The 17,387-nt window shown below is 41.3% G+C and overlaps 1 protein-coding gene across 1 annotated transcript; it reads left to right on the plus strand.

Moving 5' to 3' along the window:
* Positions 1-8,914: 8,914 nt before the first annotated feature.
* LOC133744014 (protein TORNADO 2) lies at positions 8,915-10,587 on the plus strand. Its single transcript, XM_062172116.1, has 2 exons — positions 8,915-9,523; positions 10,064-10,587. Exons 1-2 carry the CDS (start codon positions 9,026-9,028, stop codon positions 10,373-10,375), a joined length of 810 nt encoding a protein of 269 aa, XP_062028100.1. The 5' UTR covers positions 8,915-9,025; the 3' UTR covers positions 10,376-10,587.
* Positions 10,588-17,387: the final 6,800 nt, after the last annotated feature.

Genomic DNA, 17,387 nt, shown 5'->3' on the forward strand with positions numbered 1-17,387 from the left:
GTTCTCTCTAGAGCAACCTCTCTAAGAGCAACTCCTCTCCTTCTCTTTCTCTTACCGGTGATCACACTCCTAGTCCTAGTCTTCTCAGAAGCCGACTTTCAGTGCCACCAAACCCTCTGTCAACGTGCTTCGGTCCTAGTCTCCTCGGGAGCCGACGGTAGTGCCGCGACCACAACGGTTACAGAACCAGCCAAGCAAGGGTAACGCCCTAGCAACCCAGCCAAGCTAAAGTCACGCTTTAGCAAGATCTCAACATTTCCCGGTGATGTCGCTCTGCTCGATCTACAATATTGAGTATCGATTGTGTTAACAAGAAGAAATTTCAGCAAAGTCCTCACCACGAGGCAGAAAGAATCCCACGACGAGGTTGGTGCTCTCCTCGTCTACAATCGCTTGATAGAAGTCAGGTCAAGGGACACCCCCGACGACCGCACCCGAACGGTGCTGGCACGCCCGCGCAAGAAAAGAGACTGTTGACCAGCTGCAGCAAAATTGGAGCCAAACAGGACCTGCATAGCGTTTCTTCGCGATCGCCACCATTGGGAAGTCAGGCGCAAACCCTTACCAAAAGGTTTACGTTAACTGCCCGAAGCATAAGACCTCCAGCTACAGGCCGCACTCTCGTGCAGACTGTCGTGGTCTTTCCGACGAACAGGTGACTCAAAGATTCCCACTCAATTCACTATCACCAATCATGTCAACTAAACAAGGAGAAAATGAGCCGCCCGTTACTGAGGGCGAGAATTCTGCTACTGTTGAGGCAGTCAAGGCTCCCGCAACTACCGTAGCCACTACGGTCGGCGAAACAACTGAAGCTAGCGAGCTCGAAGACCTCATCATCCCAGAAGGTGCTAGTATTGATGAACAACTCCACCTCCTTACTATCGACAGTAACAAGTATCGGAAGCAGTTGGCTGTTTCGATCGCGAAGATGGAACAACGTCTTCGTGACTTCGAACAGCGAATGGAACAGAATGCCCAGGAAACCAATAGGGCTGCTGATAAAAGTCTCACACGGTATGAGAAGCTTTTGAGTGCTGTTAACAATGTTAATACCCAAAGCAAGGAAACCGCGGACGACATTGCGGCTATGCGCAAAGAGGGTTCCAACCTTTCTACCCAAGTGGCCATGCAAAGAGCTGAATTGGACCAGGCTAAAGAGGTTTTGAATAAAGCTTTAGGAGATCCTAATGCCATTCTTGGTTCGCTTGGCCAACCCTCAGGCTCTGGCAAATATATACCACCGAATGCTCGGGAGAAGGCTAACAGCAGCGCGGCTACGCCTTCTGCAACAGCTACTGCCGCATCAGCTAAGAATAAGGAAAAAGTCTTGGTAATTGGCTGCAACAAGGCCACTCCACCGGCTGCGCAAAAGAATAGGACTCTAAAAATCGGTGAAGGCACATATGCTGACCCTGTTGCGTTTACTCAATACGACAGCGATGGGGCAGAAAATGTGTACGAAGAACTCCCAGGAAATTACTATGGCATTGACCAGGCAGGCAATCCAATCAAGATAACGGCTCTGGTTAAGGATGTGTCCACGCCAGCAATGACCCTTCAGCAATCCACCACTCCCCGGACCATTCGTCTGGGGGAAGGAACAGCGACTGCCAGCCAGGCGGTACCTTTGCAGACTGCCCGCCAGACTGTGGCGACTCCTTCTCCTGGCCCAGATAACGTGAGACGCGATGAGGTTGAGGAGATGATCAGGTTGGCTGACCCTAGGGCCCACCTTGATGGAATTTATGAGGGACCTTTCCTGCCGCATATAATGCTTGCGCCTTTTCCCAGAGGCTACAAAAATATCATATTTTCTACTTTTTCAGGAGAAGATACTGAGAATGCGGCAACCCATCTGGCTAGGTTTAGGGTGCAATGCGGCTAGTACCAAAATGATGACATACTCAAGTGCAAGATCTTTGGCACTTCTCTTTCTGGCGCTGCTTTTAGATGGTTTTCTAAGCTTCGACCAGGATTAGTGGTAGATTGGCCAGCAATGGAGAAACCCTTCCGAGAGACTTTTGGGGCTATCGAGCCTGAGGTTGACTTGGCTTCTCTCACTCAGATGGCCCAACAGCCCACCGAGTCTGCTGTTGCTTATCTTCAACGCTTCCAGATTCAGAAGGCCAAACTGAGTATGGTTTTGCCTGAGAAAGAACTGGTTAAGTTGGCGATCAAGGGCTTGGAACCACGTCAGTGAAAGAAGCAACATGGCATCATGATCCAATCAATGGGGGAGCTTATCACAGAGGTGGGTAGTTTTGAGCATCTCCTCAGAGAGACTGAGGCCAGAAAGAATGCGTCCAAAGGTACCTATGTGCCAGGAAAACACCGTATAGTGGTTGCTTTGAACTACCAGCCGACTACCTATGACCCTTACTACCATCATCAAGGTGAAGAGTTTTTCCAGGAGGAAGATGATGAAGAGGAAAATGATGTCTCCGCATTGGAACTGACAGGAAGGAAGAATTCAGCCTTGAAGCAGTTAAAAATATCTAAGGAACCTGTCAAGCTCAAATCTGTAGCCTTCACCAAGCCCGAGTTCGCGACGTATACATATAATGCCAATAAGGCACATGAGATTTTAGATGAGATGATAGCCGCGAAGATGGTGAAGACAGATTTTGGACCCTTCCCTAGACCAGATCAGCTAAAAGGAAAAAGTATTGCAAATTCCACAACCTGTGGAATCATAACACAGCTGACTGCATAAAGCTGAAGGATCAGATTCAGGTATGGCTCAATAATGGTAGTTTGCAGGTGGAAGCTCCGGCGACCGCGGCAGTGCTAGTAGACCTGATATGAACCCTTTTCCTAACACCGGGGTCAATATGGTCGATGTGAATTGGACCAAGAAGAACCAGAGGAAACCAACCCTAGACTTGACTACAGGGGCTCAAGAGGAAGACAAGGGTGAGGTCCCAGCGAAGAAGAATGCCAGACCTGCCAGCGAGGCCTCACCAGTGATCCTATGCTTGTGATGCAAAGAGGAATGTGACATCCAAGTGTCGCATGAAGAGGTCGAGCAGACATTTCGTTTTGGCTCTTTCCCGCCAATCAAGTGGGCTTCGCCGTCGAGAAATTATCAACCTTCTAGCCCAAGAGCAAGAGACAAGATGGAGTCACCACCATCCCCAAGGGATTCCAACTTGTTCAGGAAACTGAAAGCGGCCACGGCCGAACAGAAACAAGATGGGAGGGCTAAGAACGAGTACAAAGATGTCTTGATCAAACCCTACATTCCGCCTTCTTCAACATCCTCCATCAAGGAGGGCAAGTGGTACACCAGGGAAAAGGGTAAGGCGGTAGAAATTAGCCTTTCCAAGAAAAGGAAGTTGTAGCGCAGGTTTGGAGAGGCCAAGCGAGCGCTAGAGGCTTTGGATCAGGGCCTGATCAAGCCTTCGCAATTGGTCAAATCTCCTGAACAATATCAGAAGGAGATGGAGGCGCTAGCTGCTAAGCCATTGGTGGCTCCCTGCTTCCCTACTTTTGTATTGTATTGGTTATGCGATCCTTGGTTATTAATTTAGCAAATAGGCCGAGTTGGACAACAACATATAACTCCGTATCTAATCTCTTTTACAACCTGATTTCATATTATAACTTCGTCATCAATTTTCACAACTACCACTTTCATGCATATAAAAACTCAAATTGACGTGCATGGGTTACTAAAATCTTTATAGCTCTATCATGGCAAATTAAGTTTATTTTTGGCTAATTAATTTCTAATTCTACAAGTTGACATGGTAGCTCATGTTTACAAGTTACGACTTACTAGCAGGGCCGGTCCTGAGAATTCATCTTAGTGGGAAAGTTTGACCAAGACCTTATGTTCATTGCATAATGACTTTAAAAAAAATGAATGGGTATAATAAAATAGGAAAGTAAAAAGAAAAAACAAAAAAAGGAAGAAAAAAGGAGAAAGAAAGATTAAAAAAGAGAAAGAGAAAAGGAAAAATAAATAGGGACAGGGAAAGTAAAAAAAAAAAAGGAAGGAAAAAGAAGAAAGGAAGATTAAAATACGGAGACTGGGACTCGAACTCATGACAAGGGAATGAAGGCCCGCACACGCCTTTACCAACCCACCAACTGGACTACACAAGCTTTAGTGTTTTTATAAAAAAAGGAACTAAATATATTATATTCACTATACCTATAAATATATATATATATATATATATATATATATATATATATATATAATATATATATATATATATATATATATATATATATTGTATTTGAAACTCGAAGTCGGAGGCCTCTCATTTTCGGAGGCCTTGTGCGGCGGCACTACCTGCACACCCTCAGGGTCGCCCCTGCTTACTAGGCAATTGACATGCAGTCGATTGGGGAGAAGAGAAAAGAAAATTGTGGGAAATAGAAGGAATGGAAATTGAGTATTAATACAAAGGTTTTGATAAAGTAATATATGAGGTTCATTTAAAACCAATTGGCAATGGATGGAGTGACCCAAACTCTTATAAACCCATAGGCAAGGTCCCATTTTTTCCCATGTGAGATCTATAATCTCAACATGCCCCCCGCACGTGTGGCGAATTTTCAAGCCATACACGTGGACCACTTATATTGGGTGATGTGGAGCCCGTGTGGCTGTTAAGCATTCACACGTGGGATAACCCGTTCTGATACCATGATAAAGTAATCTGGGGTTCACATCCAAAACCAATTGGCAATGGATAGAGTGAGTCAAACTCTTATAAATCTATAGGCAGAGTCCCATTTTTTCCATTTGGGATCTATAATCTCAACAGGTTTAAGGGGGTGGATGGTTTAGAAAATGAGAGGTTTTTGTTTTTTGTTTTTGTTTTTGTTTTTTAAGAATTTAAATTAGACGGGTTTAGAGGAGTATACAGTAATGACAATACTAATTGCAGTTTTGCAAAGCACACCATACAAGTCTAGAGCCTTGTTGGTGCCAAGTTTTTCATACCCAACTAAGAGGGACATGTCAAGCCGGCCGATAATTATTTTCATGCATCTAAAGTTCTAAACTCAAGCTCGCATTTCTATATGAGTTTCACCCTTAATTTGTTCTTTCTCGTATCCTATTGCCGTTTGTTTCGAGGAGAGGTTGAAGTGACACTACATAACATATGTGTGGTCATGCCCATTGAGATTGAGTTCCAAGGTACGCATGGGATTGTTTCAATTTCACCAATTAATCGGGGCTAGCTTTGGGCATTATTCTTCAACAATGTAAACGGTACGTACATCGTTCCTTGGTGAGGACTAGTACGTCTAGCTTTATTTATGTATGTTAGTATTTGTGGTTTGATAGGAATCAATTCATGCATGGGGCTAATCCTACATTAATTACCTGAAGCTTTGGTGCAAAGTGTGTTTTTCTGTTCGGAGGGACAATGTGCTCATTGTGCTGTGTATGACATCCGTCAAAAAGTGTCCAACAGTAGGACAGTACCTACAGAACAGTGGCTTCTCCCTCTATTGGTACAAGAGATTATTCATGGAATTCATCCAACGGCATTTTGTCTAACAATAATATATATATATATTAACGGTTTATACGGATTACAATAAGATAAAGTAGCTAGCTTGTAAACTACATTTCGATTTAGTTTCTTTATCCACAAACAGATTGAATTGCAACTATAATTTTCGTTGCAGATCATACACCTAAAAGTATACAGCTTTTAATATTGATGTGTTTCTAACTTTCCTTGCAGATCATAAATTCTCTATACTGTGAGATTAGTTATGACAATGTCTTCATGACAAACCTTACTCTCTTTTTATAATGCTTCATAAAGGTACACCTTCTTTCCTAGTATTGATATAATCAAGTTTTGTACCGAATTCGAGAACTGATATGCAATTGATATTCAAGTTATTTAGAGCTGCAATGTAATTACAGAGATCAAGTTTTATCAATAAAAGATAAAACAGAAGCAAAATCCTGACAATAGATTCTTCTTAACCAAGATTGAAGAGGCAAAGACATGTATTTCAACAGAAAAACAATAAGAGATTCAAGAGATGGCGTTAACAATAATCAATAAAATCAAATACATTGACCACAATCTCACATTTAAATGGTAACATCATAATCAAAATCTGACCTTCAACCCTTTCCAACTAATCACCCAAATCGCAAACTCCTCAATATACAATATCCCTAAAACTTGAAAACCCATATCAAAGCAACACAGGAATTTAGATTCAAAAACATAAAACCAAAATCAAATTCTCACCTTCAACCCTTTCCAACCAATCACCCAAACCGCAAACTCCACAACAAACAATATCCCTAAAACATGAAAACCCATATCAATTCAAAGCTAAGAACAACAAAAACCGAAAAATCTAGAAATCTACCACATAATACCTTCGACGCTGAACCTTGCACAATCCGCAGAAACGACAACCGTCTATCTATCCAAGCCGAACGGGAATCAATCTCCTCCCTTCTTCGCGTGACGATGCCAATGATGTAACAGCTTGTATCGCCTTGGCTCAACTACCTTCTATTGCAAAACGCCAACCTCACAATAAGCAGCATCGAAACCATCGAATAAGCAGATCTTCTTCCTCCTCACAGCAAAACGGAATCACCACTCTCTCTGGCTCACTTTCGCTATCTCCCTCTCTCTCTGTTTCGACTGTGCTTTCTCTCTCTCTTTCGCTCTCTCTCTCTCTTTGCGGAAAGCTAAGAAACACCCCTCCCTTCTCTTTCTCTGTCTATATGGAAATGAAACCATCTGTCTCTCTATCAGAGCGAAACTAAACCATCCCTAGCCACGTCTCCTCTCTTTTCCTCTGTGTTGGCAAACCCCAGAACCATCCGTCTCTTTCTAAGGTTCTATTTTCTCTGTAAATCATGGGCAATATCAAGGGCAAAATGGGAAGTTCGAAAGTTACCCCAAAGATGAACAGTAACACCCTCTTCGCTTTATTAATAGAGATAAAGTATAAAGTATAAACTACTTGTTCATGGTGCTACTGAAATTCGCCATGGGCTTGACATGCGAGGGATGGATGCAGTGATGCCTATGATAGTTTACCTGTGGGTGCTGCAGCTAAAATCGAGACATATGATCGATATCTCTATTTTAACTCTTTTGTCTTAAAATTCTTTTGGAAGTTGCCGTTGTTGATGGTTTCCTTTCCCTTTAGTTGTGGAGTCCAACAATTTACAAGAGGTACGCTTTATTTTTTTTTGAAGTAAAGGTTCATTGCATTAGATGACCAACCAACAAGCCAGAGTCTAACACACACTTACAAGACAGAAAAATGGTGGGGTAACGACTAAACTCCTATCTAAGCAATGTAAAACTCATTACAAGACAATTTGAGCCCGCTTTGTGAAGCGAACCCATAAACAAAGAACAACTTCGTGTCTTCTAGGGCAAAATCTTTGACTAGGATCCCCATTAGCCAGGCGCGCAATTGCGGTACCAACAGAGAGCCACTTCCTAGCAAACAAATAGGAGCAATTCCTTATCCATAAGCCACTTGAAAAACTGCCAATCTTATTCCAAATAATTACCAACTCCCGTAGCAGTCTTGATACGAAAGCGATTGGTCATGGACCATATACCGGCCCAAATGCCCAAGAGTGTCCACCTCTTAGGCCAGGCTCACTCCCATCACTAAGTGAGTAATGAGGGTGGCAAGACACCCTCCTTAAAAACCCATGAATGAGGCCCAAGTAGTCCATATGTGAGTCTAGGCCCAAAGGCCCAAACCCACACACAAACTACCCTAGCAGGAACATAGGCCGTCTCCTACCATGTCGTCGCCACCGGCCAGACTTCCGGCGGGCGTCCCTTCCACAGCATCATGCGCTGCCCAGTTCCGGATCTGCCCACAGCCAAGACCGCCAGACAAATCCCGTCCAAATTGGCAGAAAACGCAGAGACCCAATGCGTCGTACTCATCTCCACCGACCCGACCCTTCTGGCCTGCACCTCCGATCACCTTTGCTGCCCAGATGGCCCAGTCACTCACGAAACTGCCAAACTCACTTGCTATCTTCGTCGGCGAAAGCCGCCACCCCAGACACCTCAATCTCGCTCCACGCACTGAAGAGGTGCTTGCTTCGTCCGATCTAAACTGGTGCCCACGATCAAACGCCGCCGATCTGCAAGAAACCCTAGGCTAGGGTTTCAACTGGAATCTCACCCCCTACGACTCTGGCTCAGAGTCTAGGCCCATAAAGGTTTGGTCCAAGATAGGAAGAGGTACACTTTATAAGTAAGGACAAGATATATATATATATATATATATATATATTCAAAAGGAGATATATTTTTTTAATTTATTAAATAAGTAAATTTATATGAAAGAAGTTACAAATAATATGAATGATACAAAAAATAGTCATTAACGAACCATTCGTAACAAATGTCAGACCAATAAACCTAAACATAATTTTGTGAACATAATGAGACTAGAAAAATAGTCGTATCAAGTAAGAAAACTCATAATCGACAAAATGCCGATGTGGAGATAAGCTTTGTTACTGATGAAGATGCGGTACGTTGTTGAAAAATTTGAGCTCATACGCAATAGGTCAATTTGTCAGAAATCGTTTTCAGACCTGAAAGATAATTGAATTCATAGATCACAAGTAATGCATCCACATGTATCGGGTTCCCTTTCTTCTAAATCCTTTCCACGATGTATATAATTATATATATACACATTTGTCGTTACTTGCAACCAAGATCTTTTGTCTCTTTTTTCCCTTCTCCCCATACAAGGTATTCCTAGCTTTTCAAAAAGTGATTGGAACTAAAGATCAAAACGCGCTTTACAAATCTTTTTTTTTTTTTTTTTTTTATAACAGCTTTACAAATCATTATAATTCACTACTTTAAGCTTTACTATCGTGCCTTACTATTGATCAAAAAAAAAAAAAAATATCGTGCTTACATGGATCCAAGATAAGGCACATTAAGCCAGCCACTGTGATCATATAGCAAAGAAAAGGCACCTTAGACATTATTTGTTCCATTCCCTCTTTCCGCCCAAAAAAATGGCACTTAGCAACAATGTCATTGCGGCCATCAACTTTGTTGCAATGCTCCTCTCCATCCCAATCATCGGTGCCGGAATCTGGCTCGCCACTGAACCTGATAACTCTTGCGTAAAGATTCTACAATGGCCTGTCATCATCTTGGGCATATTGTTCTTAGTTGTGGCCATTGCTGGCTTTGTGGGGGCGTTTTGGAGGATCCCGTGGCTCCTTGTCTCTTACCTTATTGCCATGCTCATCCTCATAGTTTTGCTTGCTTGTTTGGTGGTTTTCATCTACATGGTCACCATGAGGGGCTCCGGCCATCTTGAGCCGAGCCGGTCTTACTTGGAGTATCATCTTGATGACTACTCCGGTTGGCTTCGCCGGAGAGTTCGATCCCCTCTTAAGTGGGATCGCATCAGAGCTTGTCTTAGCTCAACGAATATGTGTGCTGAGTTGAATCAGAGTTATCGAATGGCTCAGGATTTCTTTAACGCACACCTTACGCCCTTGCAGGTAAACAAGTAGATTGTTCTCAAGTTCAATCATATTTTTGAATTTTTTTATCATTTTCTTCCAACAATATATAATTCAGCCTGAATGAAATTTTAGTACTGACATAACCCTTATGTATGTTTAACAATGAGTAACAAAGAATTGCACTAATTACAGCTTAAAGCTGTATCTTAAATTCTTGAATTAATGAAGTACGTACATATTAAATCACTGTGAAATTTTTGAGTAGCTTATGAGTTCTTGGATTATTTGGTTTTTGAAAGAAGCTTCTACAGTACTGTACCATTTGCTTGAAGCGTGAAAACAAAGATTAAGTTAAGTTATATTCTTTGCCTCAAACACTATTAGTCTTAGATTAACAACCATCTTCAAGACTTCATGAACTATGGTATTCTTACTATTATATATAGAAAAGCGAATAGCCTATCGTCCTCTTGAGGAACCCAGACAAACCACTTTGGAGATTCTTCATAACCATGTGGCGCATCATCTTTATCTTTATGTTTTATTCCTTACTGTGGTACTTTTGCTTTATTACAGTCAGGATGCTGCAAACCACCAACACAATGTGGCTACACCTTTGTGAACCCGACCTATTGGATTAGCCCCATTAACAATGCGGCGGACATGGATTGCTTGCAGTGGAACAATGACCAGACACAGCTTTGCTTCAACTGCGATTCTTGCAAAGCCGGATTGCTTGCCAATCTGAAGAGAGAGTGGAGAAGAACAGACATCATATTGCTCATTACTCTAGTTGCTCTCATTTCGGTTTATTTGATAGGGTGCTGTGCTTTTAGGAATGCCAAAACAGAAGACCTTTTCCGCAAATACAAACAAGGCTATACCTAATTGCAATAGATCGATACTGTAATTGCCGGTTTGTACGAGAAGATTTCGTTTCTTTTTTCTTGTTAATTTTCACTTTGTGACTAATTAGGGATTTAAAATTACTGGTTTGATCATTTGGCTAGCTTCGATATATGTGTAAAAATTGTCATGGTGAACATGCATGATTTGCGGAGGGAACCGAAAGCTGATTGCTTTTGAATTACAAGCATTAAGGTGGAGCATTCTATGTATACATTTTCTATCCTTGAAAGACTTTTGGCAACCTTTATTGCTGAGGTCGGTAGAGACATTGGTAATGGGATTAATTACAAAATAGCCCCAGAATTGAGGCTAATTTTATTTTCACATCCAATTATTAAATTTTTGCATTTGCATACCTTAAGTTTTAGGGAAAATGATAATTTACCCAATTTTGGGGTTAATTAACCCTACTTACCCAAACACTCTAAGAGATTGCCCACTTAAACAACAATTTTCATTTTTAAACCCCAATTACCCAATTGTTTCAAAACGTTTTTGTTTTATATAAAATTTCTAACCGTTTTGCCCTTTTATAACTGAAACCTTTCAAATTGTAACAGAAACGAGATTTAGGGAGAGAAGCTCTCCGATTTTAGAGAGAAAGAGGATCGGCTCGATTTATAGAGAGAGAGAAGCTCCATGGGCTTTGAGAGTGAATCTCTGCCATTTTAGAGAGAGAGAGAGGATTTGTGCGATTTCTACATATAGGGGAGAGGAGCCGTGCGATTTCAGTGTGTGAAGCTCTGCGATTTGTAGTTAGACCTAGTGAGAGAAGACCTGCGTTTCCTAGAGAGAGAAGATCTGCTGCGGTCCCTGATTTTCACATGGAGCGAGATGGAGATCCTCTACGTGTTCCTCCATTGCGGTTTGTTTATTTTCCTCATCGATCTTTTATTGTTTGATTTTAGCTCGATTTAATATGTTTGATTTTAGGTCTTTTTGTGTACGAATTGTTGTGTTAACTTCGTACTGATTTTGCTGAATCTGAGCTTTGTGTTATGTTTGTACTGGTTTTGAATTGTTTTTGCAGTTCTGATTTTAAATTTCCAGGTCTTCTTGAGTGCATTGTGTTAGTTTTGAATTTCTGTGTTAAGTTCGTGCTGTTTTTGGTGAATTCATGCTTCGTGTTGGTTTTGAGTTGGTTCTGTAGTGTTTTTGTCGTTCTGATTATATTATTGGGTGGCAATAATCATTCCATTGGGGAGCAATAATGTGTTTTAATCGGTAGTTAGACTATCTAATTGTTGTGTAATGATCTTTTTATTTGTTTGAATTGCGATTTGTTACATTTTCCGCAGTGTTTTTGTTGTTTGACTATATTATTGAGCCCCCAGTAATATCTGTATTGGGGGCAGTAATATGTATTATGTGTTAGTATGTTGTTGTAATTGTTTACAACATTTTTTTTTTGTTATTTTAAAAGCAATTTGCTACTGATTCTGATTTGTTTAGGTAGTTTTGATTACATTATTGGGTGGCAATAATCTCTTTATTAGGGGGCAATAATAGATTCGTTCTCCTTTTTTTTTCCCAGGATTATGGCTGATCCTCTGGTTGCTAGGTGCATTTACTCTGGAAAAGGCTATATGATTCATTTGAATCAATGTATGAGCTATTCTGACTTGTATGAAGACATTTTCCGTACATTCTAGTTTTTGCCAAGTGATGTTATTGAGCTTCAGTATTCAGTTCCTAGTTGTGAAGTTTGTTTCCTTCGTAACGATCGTGATTTCCAAATGCTGTTCTGCGCTGCTAGAATACATAAGTTAGATTGTGTTGAGATTTATGTTTTAAAGATTGGTGGAAGCTGCAGCAGAACTTGTTCAATGGATAGTTGTTCGGCAGTTATTGATGAAGACGATTATTTGGGGGAGGCATTTAGGACTGAAGTTCACAAGACGTATTTGTCTGATGAGTGGAATTCTTATATTCATCATGTTGGGGAGAAATTTCATGGTGCAGCCGAGCTCCATGAGAAGCTCAGGAAGTATGCAATTGCAGTTGGTTTCGAGTTTGTATTTTTGAGAAATGATTTGGACCGTATTCATGCAGTCTGTTCAAATGTTGGAACCGAAGGTTGTGATTGGCATCTTCGCGCTCTGTCATCATCTGCCAATGGTTGCCTTTATATAACAGAGTTGAATAATATTCACACTTGCAAGGGTGTAGTTAGGACTCAAAAGCACAAGCTTTTGGGATCCAAGGTTGTCAAGACTTGCATTGCTGCCAATGTTAGCTATAATCTTTCATTGAAGCCAAGGGAGATTATGAGTAAGTTCAAGTGAACATATGAGTTTGATATTTCCTACAAGGTTGCCTTGAAAGCAAAGCATAGGGCTAAGGAAGAGATTTATGGTTCCAATGCAGATTCATTCAGCAAGTTATCTTGATATAAGGAAGCTGTTTTGCAGAGTAACCCGGGCTCTTCTTTTGTGTTGGAAGTTAACCCATCTACTAATCGTTTTCAGTGGCTTTTCGTAGCTTACGGAGGTTGTGTTGAAGGCTTCCAATTCTGTTTGCCTGTGTTGTATGTTGATGGAACGTTTGGTAAAAGCATTTACAAGGGTAAGATTCTTTCTGCAACTGGAAGGAATGGAAATCAAGGTAGTTGTATACTTTATTGCCCCCCCCCCCCCCCTCCCCCCATAATTTTATTATTGGCCCCCAGTAATATTGGCTTTTGTTTTAGTTTCTTCATTTGTGTGTTTAATATTTCTTGTTTTAGTTTCTTGTATTGTTATTGATATCATTTTTTCTGTGCAGTGGCACGCTGCAATAGTTTACTGCCCTGCAATAAAAAACATTATTGGCCCCCAGTAGACTGATTTTTTTGTGCTCTGATTTATGCAGGTTTCTACCCTCTAGCCATATGTTTTTGTGATTCTGAGACAGATGCAAATTGGACATTCTTTTTTAAGCATTTGAAGAGTTTGCTTGAAACTCAAGGAAGAGTCATCACATTTATTAGTGATCCGGGTACTGGATTGTTGAGTGCTTTCGATAAGGTATTTGCTGGTCATCCTCATCTGTTTTGTTACAAGCATTTGGTGGCAAACCTTGCCAGTAAATATAGGGGTAAAGGTAATTCTGTCTTGATAGAAGATGTTAAGCAGAAGTTTTATAAGGTTGCATATTCCTCTACTGAGAATGAATACCGTTTCAATTTGCGGTTGCTTAGAGAAGTTGGTGGTGCCGATATTATTGACCCTTTTCTTGCTGAAATCCCTATGGAAAATTGGTGCCGTGCATTTTATAGTAGCTGCCAATATGGAATTATGGCTAATGGGATTGCTGATTCATTTAACTCTTGGATTGCAATTAAGCGTTTGATGCCGGTATATTGTATGTTGGATCAGACCAGAATAAAACAAATGGAGCTGATGGGTGAGAGAAGGGATGAGGCACAACGTTGGACCACATAACTAACTCCCAAAATGGAGGAAAGGTTGAAGGTACAGATGGAGAAATTTCGTCGTTTCAGTGTCCATTATTCTAGCCCTGGAGTTTATGAGGTTCGATCTGACTTTTCTTATGTAGTTAACATTTCCGAGCATTCATGTTCATGTGTGAAATGGCAGATCAATTGTTTTCCTTGTCCTCACGGCCTTGCTGCAATACAAGCTGCCTCTGAAAATGTCTATGATTATATTGATAAGTACTTTCATGTTGATATGTTCAAGAAGAGCTACAGTTTTCCTATCCGGCCGATAACCAATGTTGATATGTCTTCTTTTGAATCTGCTACTGACTGTATATTAGCTCCCCTTGCGAAGAGGCCACCTGGGAGGCCTAGGGTGAAGCGGTTCAAGTCTGTTGGAGAGGTTGAAAAGAAGATGATCCGGTGCGGCCGTTGTGGAAAAATGGGCACTCATAACAAGTTGCGCTGCACTGAACCTCTCGTTCAGCAGTAGTATATGTTTCTGTAAAGGGTTGATAGGTTTTACTTTTTTCTATTGGGGGACAGTAATGGGTTTATTGGGGGCCAGTAATTGTTTATATTCAGGCTCAAACAATCATTATTCTTTTCAGATGACAGATTTTTACTTTTGGGTTGATTACAATTGCTTTTAGATAGCTGAAGTTAAATTTCGAACAGGTTTGAGTTGCAATTAGTGCTTACAGGTGGTTTCTTGGGGGGGGGGCAATAAACAAATTATTGCCCCCAATAATGTCATCTATTTAAGGACTTTAGGCCTTCATGTGATTTGAAACCTATCTCAACTATTGCCAACAATTTCAAATACCAACTGAGATACTTATGGCCATCTTCTTAAATATTAGTGGGGCCCAATACTATTCTTACCAAAATTACGAAGATTATTGGGGGGCAATAAACCTGCCTATTTTGGAGCATGAATCGAATACTGCATGTAATTTCACCATAATTTGTGTAAATGACCTGCTATTAGGTGCATCCCTCTTCCTCATTTTTGCTTCTTCGAGAGTGTCGTACTCCCATTCCTCTTCTCTAGCCTTCTTGGCACCCCTCCTATATGTCTTCACATTCTTCTCTATTGAATGTATCTCCCCAGTTTTCTTCTGTTTTTGCTGTTCGATTTGGGCACCTTCTTTCTCTTTTTCCTTTCCTACAACTGTCATCACTTCTTTCTCAGCAATCATCCTTATTATGTTATCCAGTTGCTCTTCCTCTTCTTTATTCACACCTTCTAGTTGTTCCGGTCGTTCTCGGCTTTCTTCTTATTCTTCAGGTAGTTCCATAGAGAGAGGAAATGTTGACGTCACCGTCTCTGTCGAATGCCCCACACTGGCTGCATAATGTGTTTCCTCCCCCACGCTTGATCCAAAGTTTGGATTTCCATCCTCAACTTCATCTTGGTGGGGCACTTTGGGCGAAAAAGGAACTATCTGAAGCTGTCTTTGTGGTGGGGAGACCTCTCCCTTTTCCTTTCCAAGCCTGATGTACAAAGCCTTGATGAGGTTATTTTTGGCCCTCTTTTCATTCTCCAGAACTTTAATCCTCTCATCGGAAACCTTTAGCTTGGCCCATAATTCTCTGTTCTGTGTATTCAGTTCATCGTTTGCTTTGGCAAGCCTTCCTAGCTTTGCCTCCATTTCTTTGGTGGGCTTTGTCTCACCAACGGCTGCCTCCATCTCACTGATTAGTTCTTTGATATTAACGGTTAGCCTTTCATTTTGTTCCTGTTCTGCTTGGCTTGCCTGTGGCACCTGCAAATAATAGAACCAAAACCTGTAAGTTATTGGGCCCCAATAATGTGTTTAATGGGGGTCAATAAAAATATTATTGTCCCCCAGTAGACCACCATAGATGCACCCACTACAAAGATTTACAAGCCAATTTCACATCAAAGGCCTAATTTAAGTTATAACAGAACCAGTGACAAAACATTATTGGGGGCCAATAATGTTTCTATTGCCCCCCAATAACTGGCAGTAGACAAGCTCAGTTAAGTTACTCACCCAATTGTCAAAGCTTGGTGTGTCCTGCACCTCATCACCCAGGTCGAGGTCTTCCAGTCCTATATTCACAGACCACGGTCCAGCTTTTATTAGATCCTGTTACAATCAAAAAGTCAGTTCGATGCAATAATGAAATATGTAAATGCATGTAATGTTATCGTGTTTTGCTTACCACGGCCAGGTTCTCATTCCTGTACAGCTGCTCCAGGTTAAATATTTCCTTTATCGACCATCGGATGAATCTTGGGGTTTCCTGCTGCTTTCCAGGTATCCAGGTCTTCGCCTTGGTCTTCTCAAGAAACCAGTAGTAGATGAGAAGAAGACATCCATTCATTGTAGCTGGACTGTTTCTCCTATACTTTTGGAGCCCTTCCATCAGGAAGTCCAGAATAAGCCTTGGACAATTGTACATGTTTATGGTCCCAATTCGTTCACATACGGTGACCATATCCCATGTGATCTGAGCTCCGGTTCTGCTGAAGAAGAATGTGCTGAAGAGATAGGTGATCATCAGCACGGCTATCTTCCGGGCGTCTTTCTGTTTTGCCGGCTTCGTTAACTCAGCTGTCAGCTTCGATTCCACCTGTGTTCTCAGGACAGCTTGCTTCTTCAAAGGGCTACCAAATATTGGGGAGACTTCCATCTCATCCCTCACCACCCTCTTGTTCACATTGAACACTTCTCCTTCAGCCGGAAGGTGAAATAAAGCCGTGACATCCTCCTCCGTTATTTCCATAACAACATCCCCAAACTTCCACTTGTTGTCTGTGCGGTCGAAGTGCCTCATGATTATCTCCAGGTCCGCTTCATGCTTATGGAGCTGGATCTCGGTTATCTTGTCTTGCCAGAATGGTTCGATCATTTCACCAAAGTCTGGACCCCTCAATATCTCCTTTGTTTCGTCCGGTATTCTATCCTTATGTGCGTCGACCACTCTCCAGAAGGAACTGAGCGTGCACTTCTGCTGCTTCCACTCTATTTTAGGTTTTTGCACCTCTTTCTTCTGCATTTCCTTCTTCTTTGTTTCTTTCTTTTCCTTCTTCGGTTTATCCTTTCTCCTCTTCTTTGTTTCTTGGTTTTCTGAATCGGCTTCCACTTGAACTGTTTTTCTTTTTGGTTGCTGTCTTGTCTTGATTACAAACCTCTTCGTTGTCTGTTCGCCTTCCGATTATGATTCTTCTTCAATTGATTGGTCTGAATCATCATTGACGTCCTCATCAGCAGATTCTTCATCGGAAATTTCCTCTTCCTCTTGTCACTTCCTCTTTCTTATTTGGTCTAATTTTTGTTGCAGAGGCTGGTCAAATGATGACTCTGTACCTTGGTCAGAACTCTCTGAACTACTGGGAGGCAATAATGTTATATCTTTTATGGTTAGGACTCCACAATATGCTTTCAATCAGTCTACATTTTCACTCAATTTACACTTTATATTCAAAAACCAACTTTCATAACTGTATTTCGCAAGTATTATCCAGAAACCCTAGATTTCACAGATTTCCACTCATCCAAAGTCGGTTTCACAAAACATGAACCAAAATTAAGCTATTAA

The sequence above is a fragment of the Rosa rugosa genome, chromosome 4 (genome assembly GCF_958449725.1).
Source record: "Rosa rugosa chromosome 4, drRosRugo1.1, whole genome shotgun sequence".
Classification (NCBI taxonomy): Eukaryota; Viridiplantae; Streptophyta; class Magnoliopsida; order Rosales; family Rosaceae; genus Rosa; species Rosa rugosa.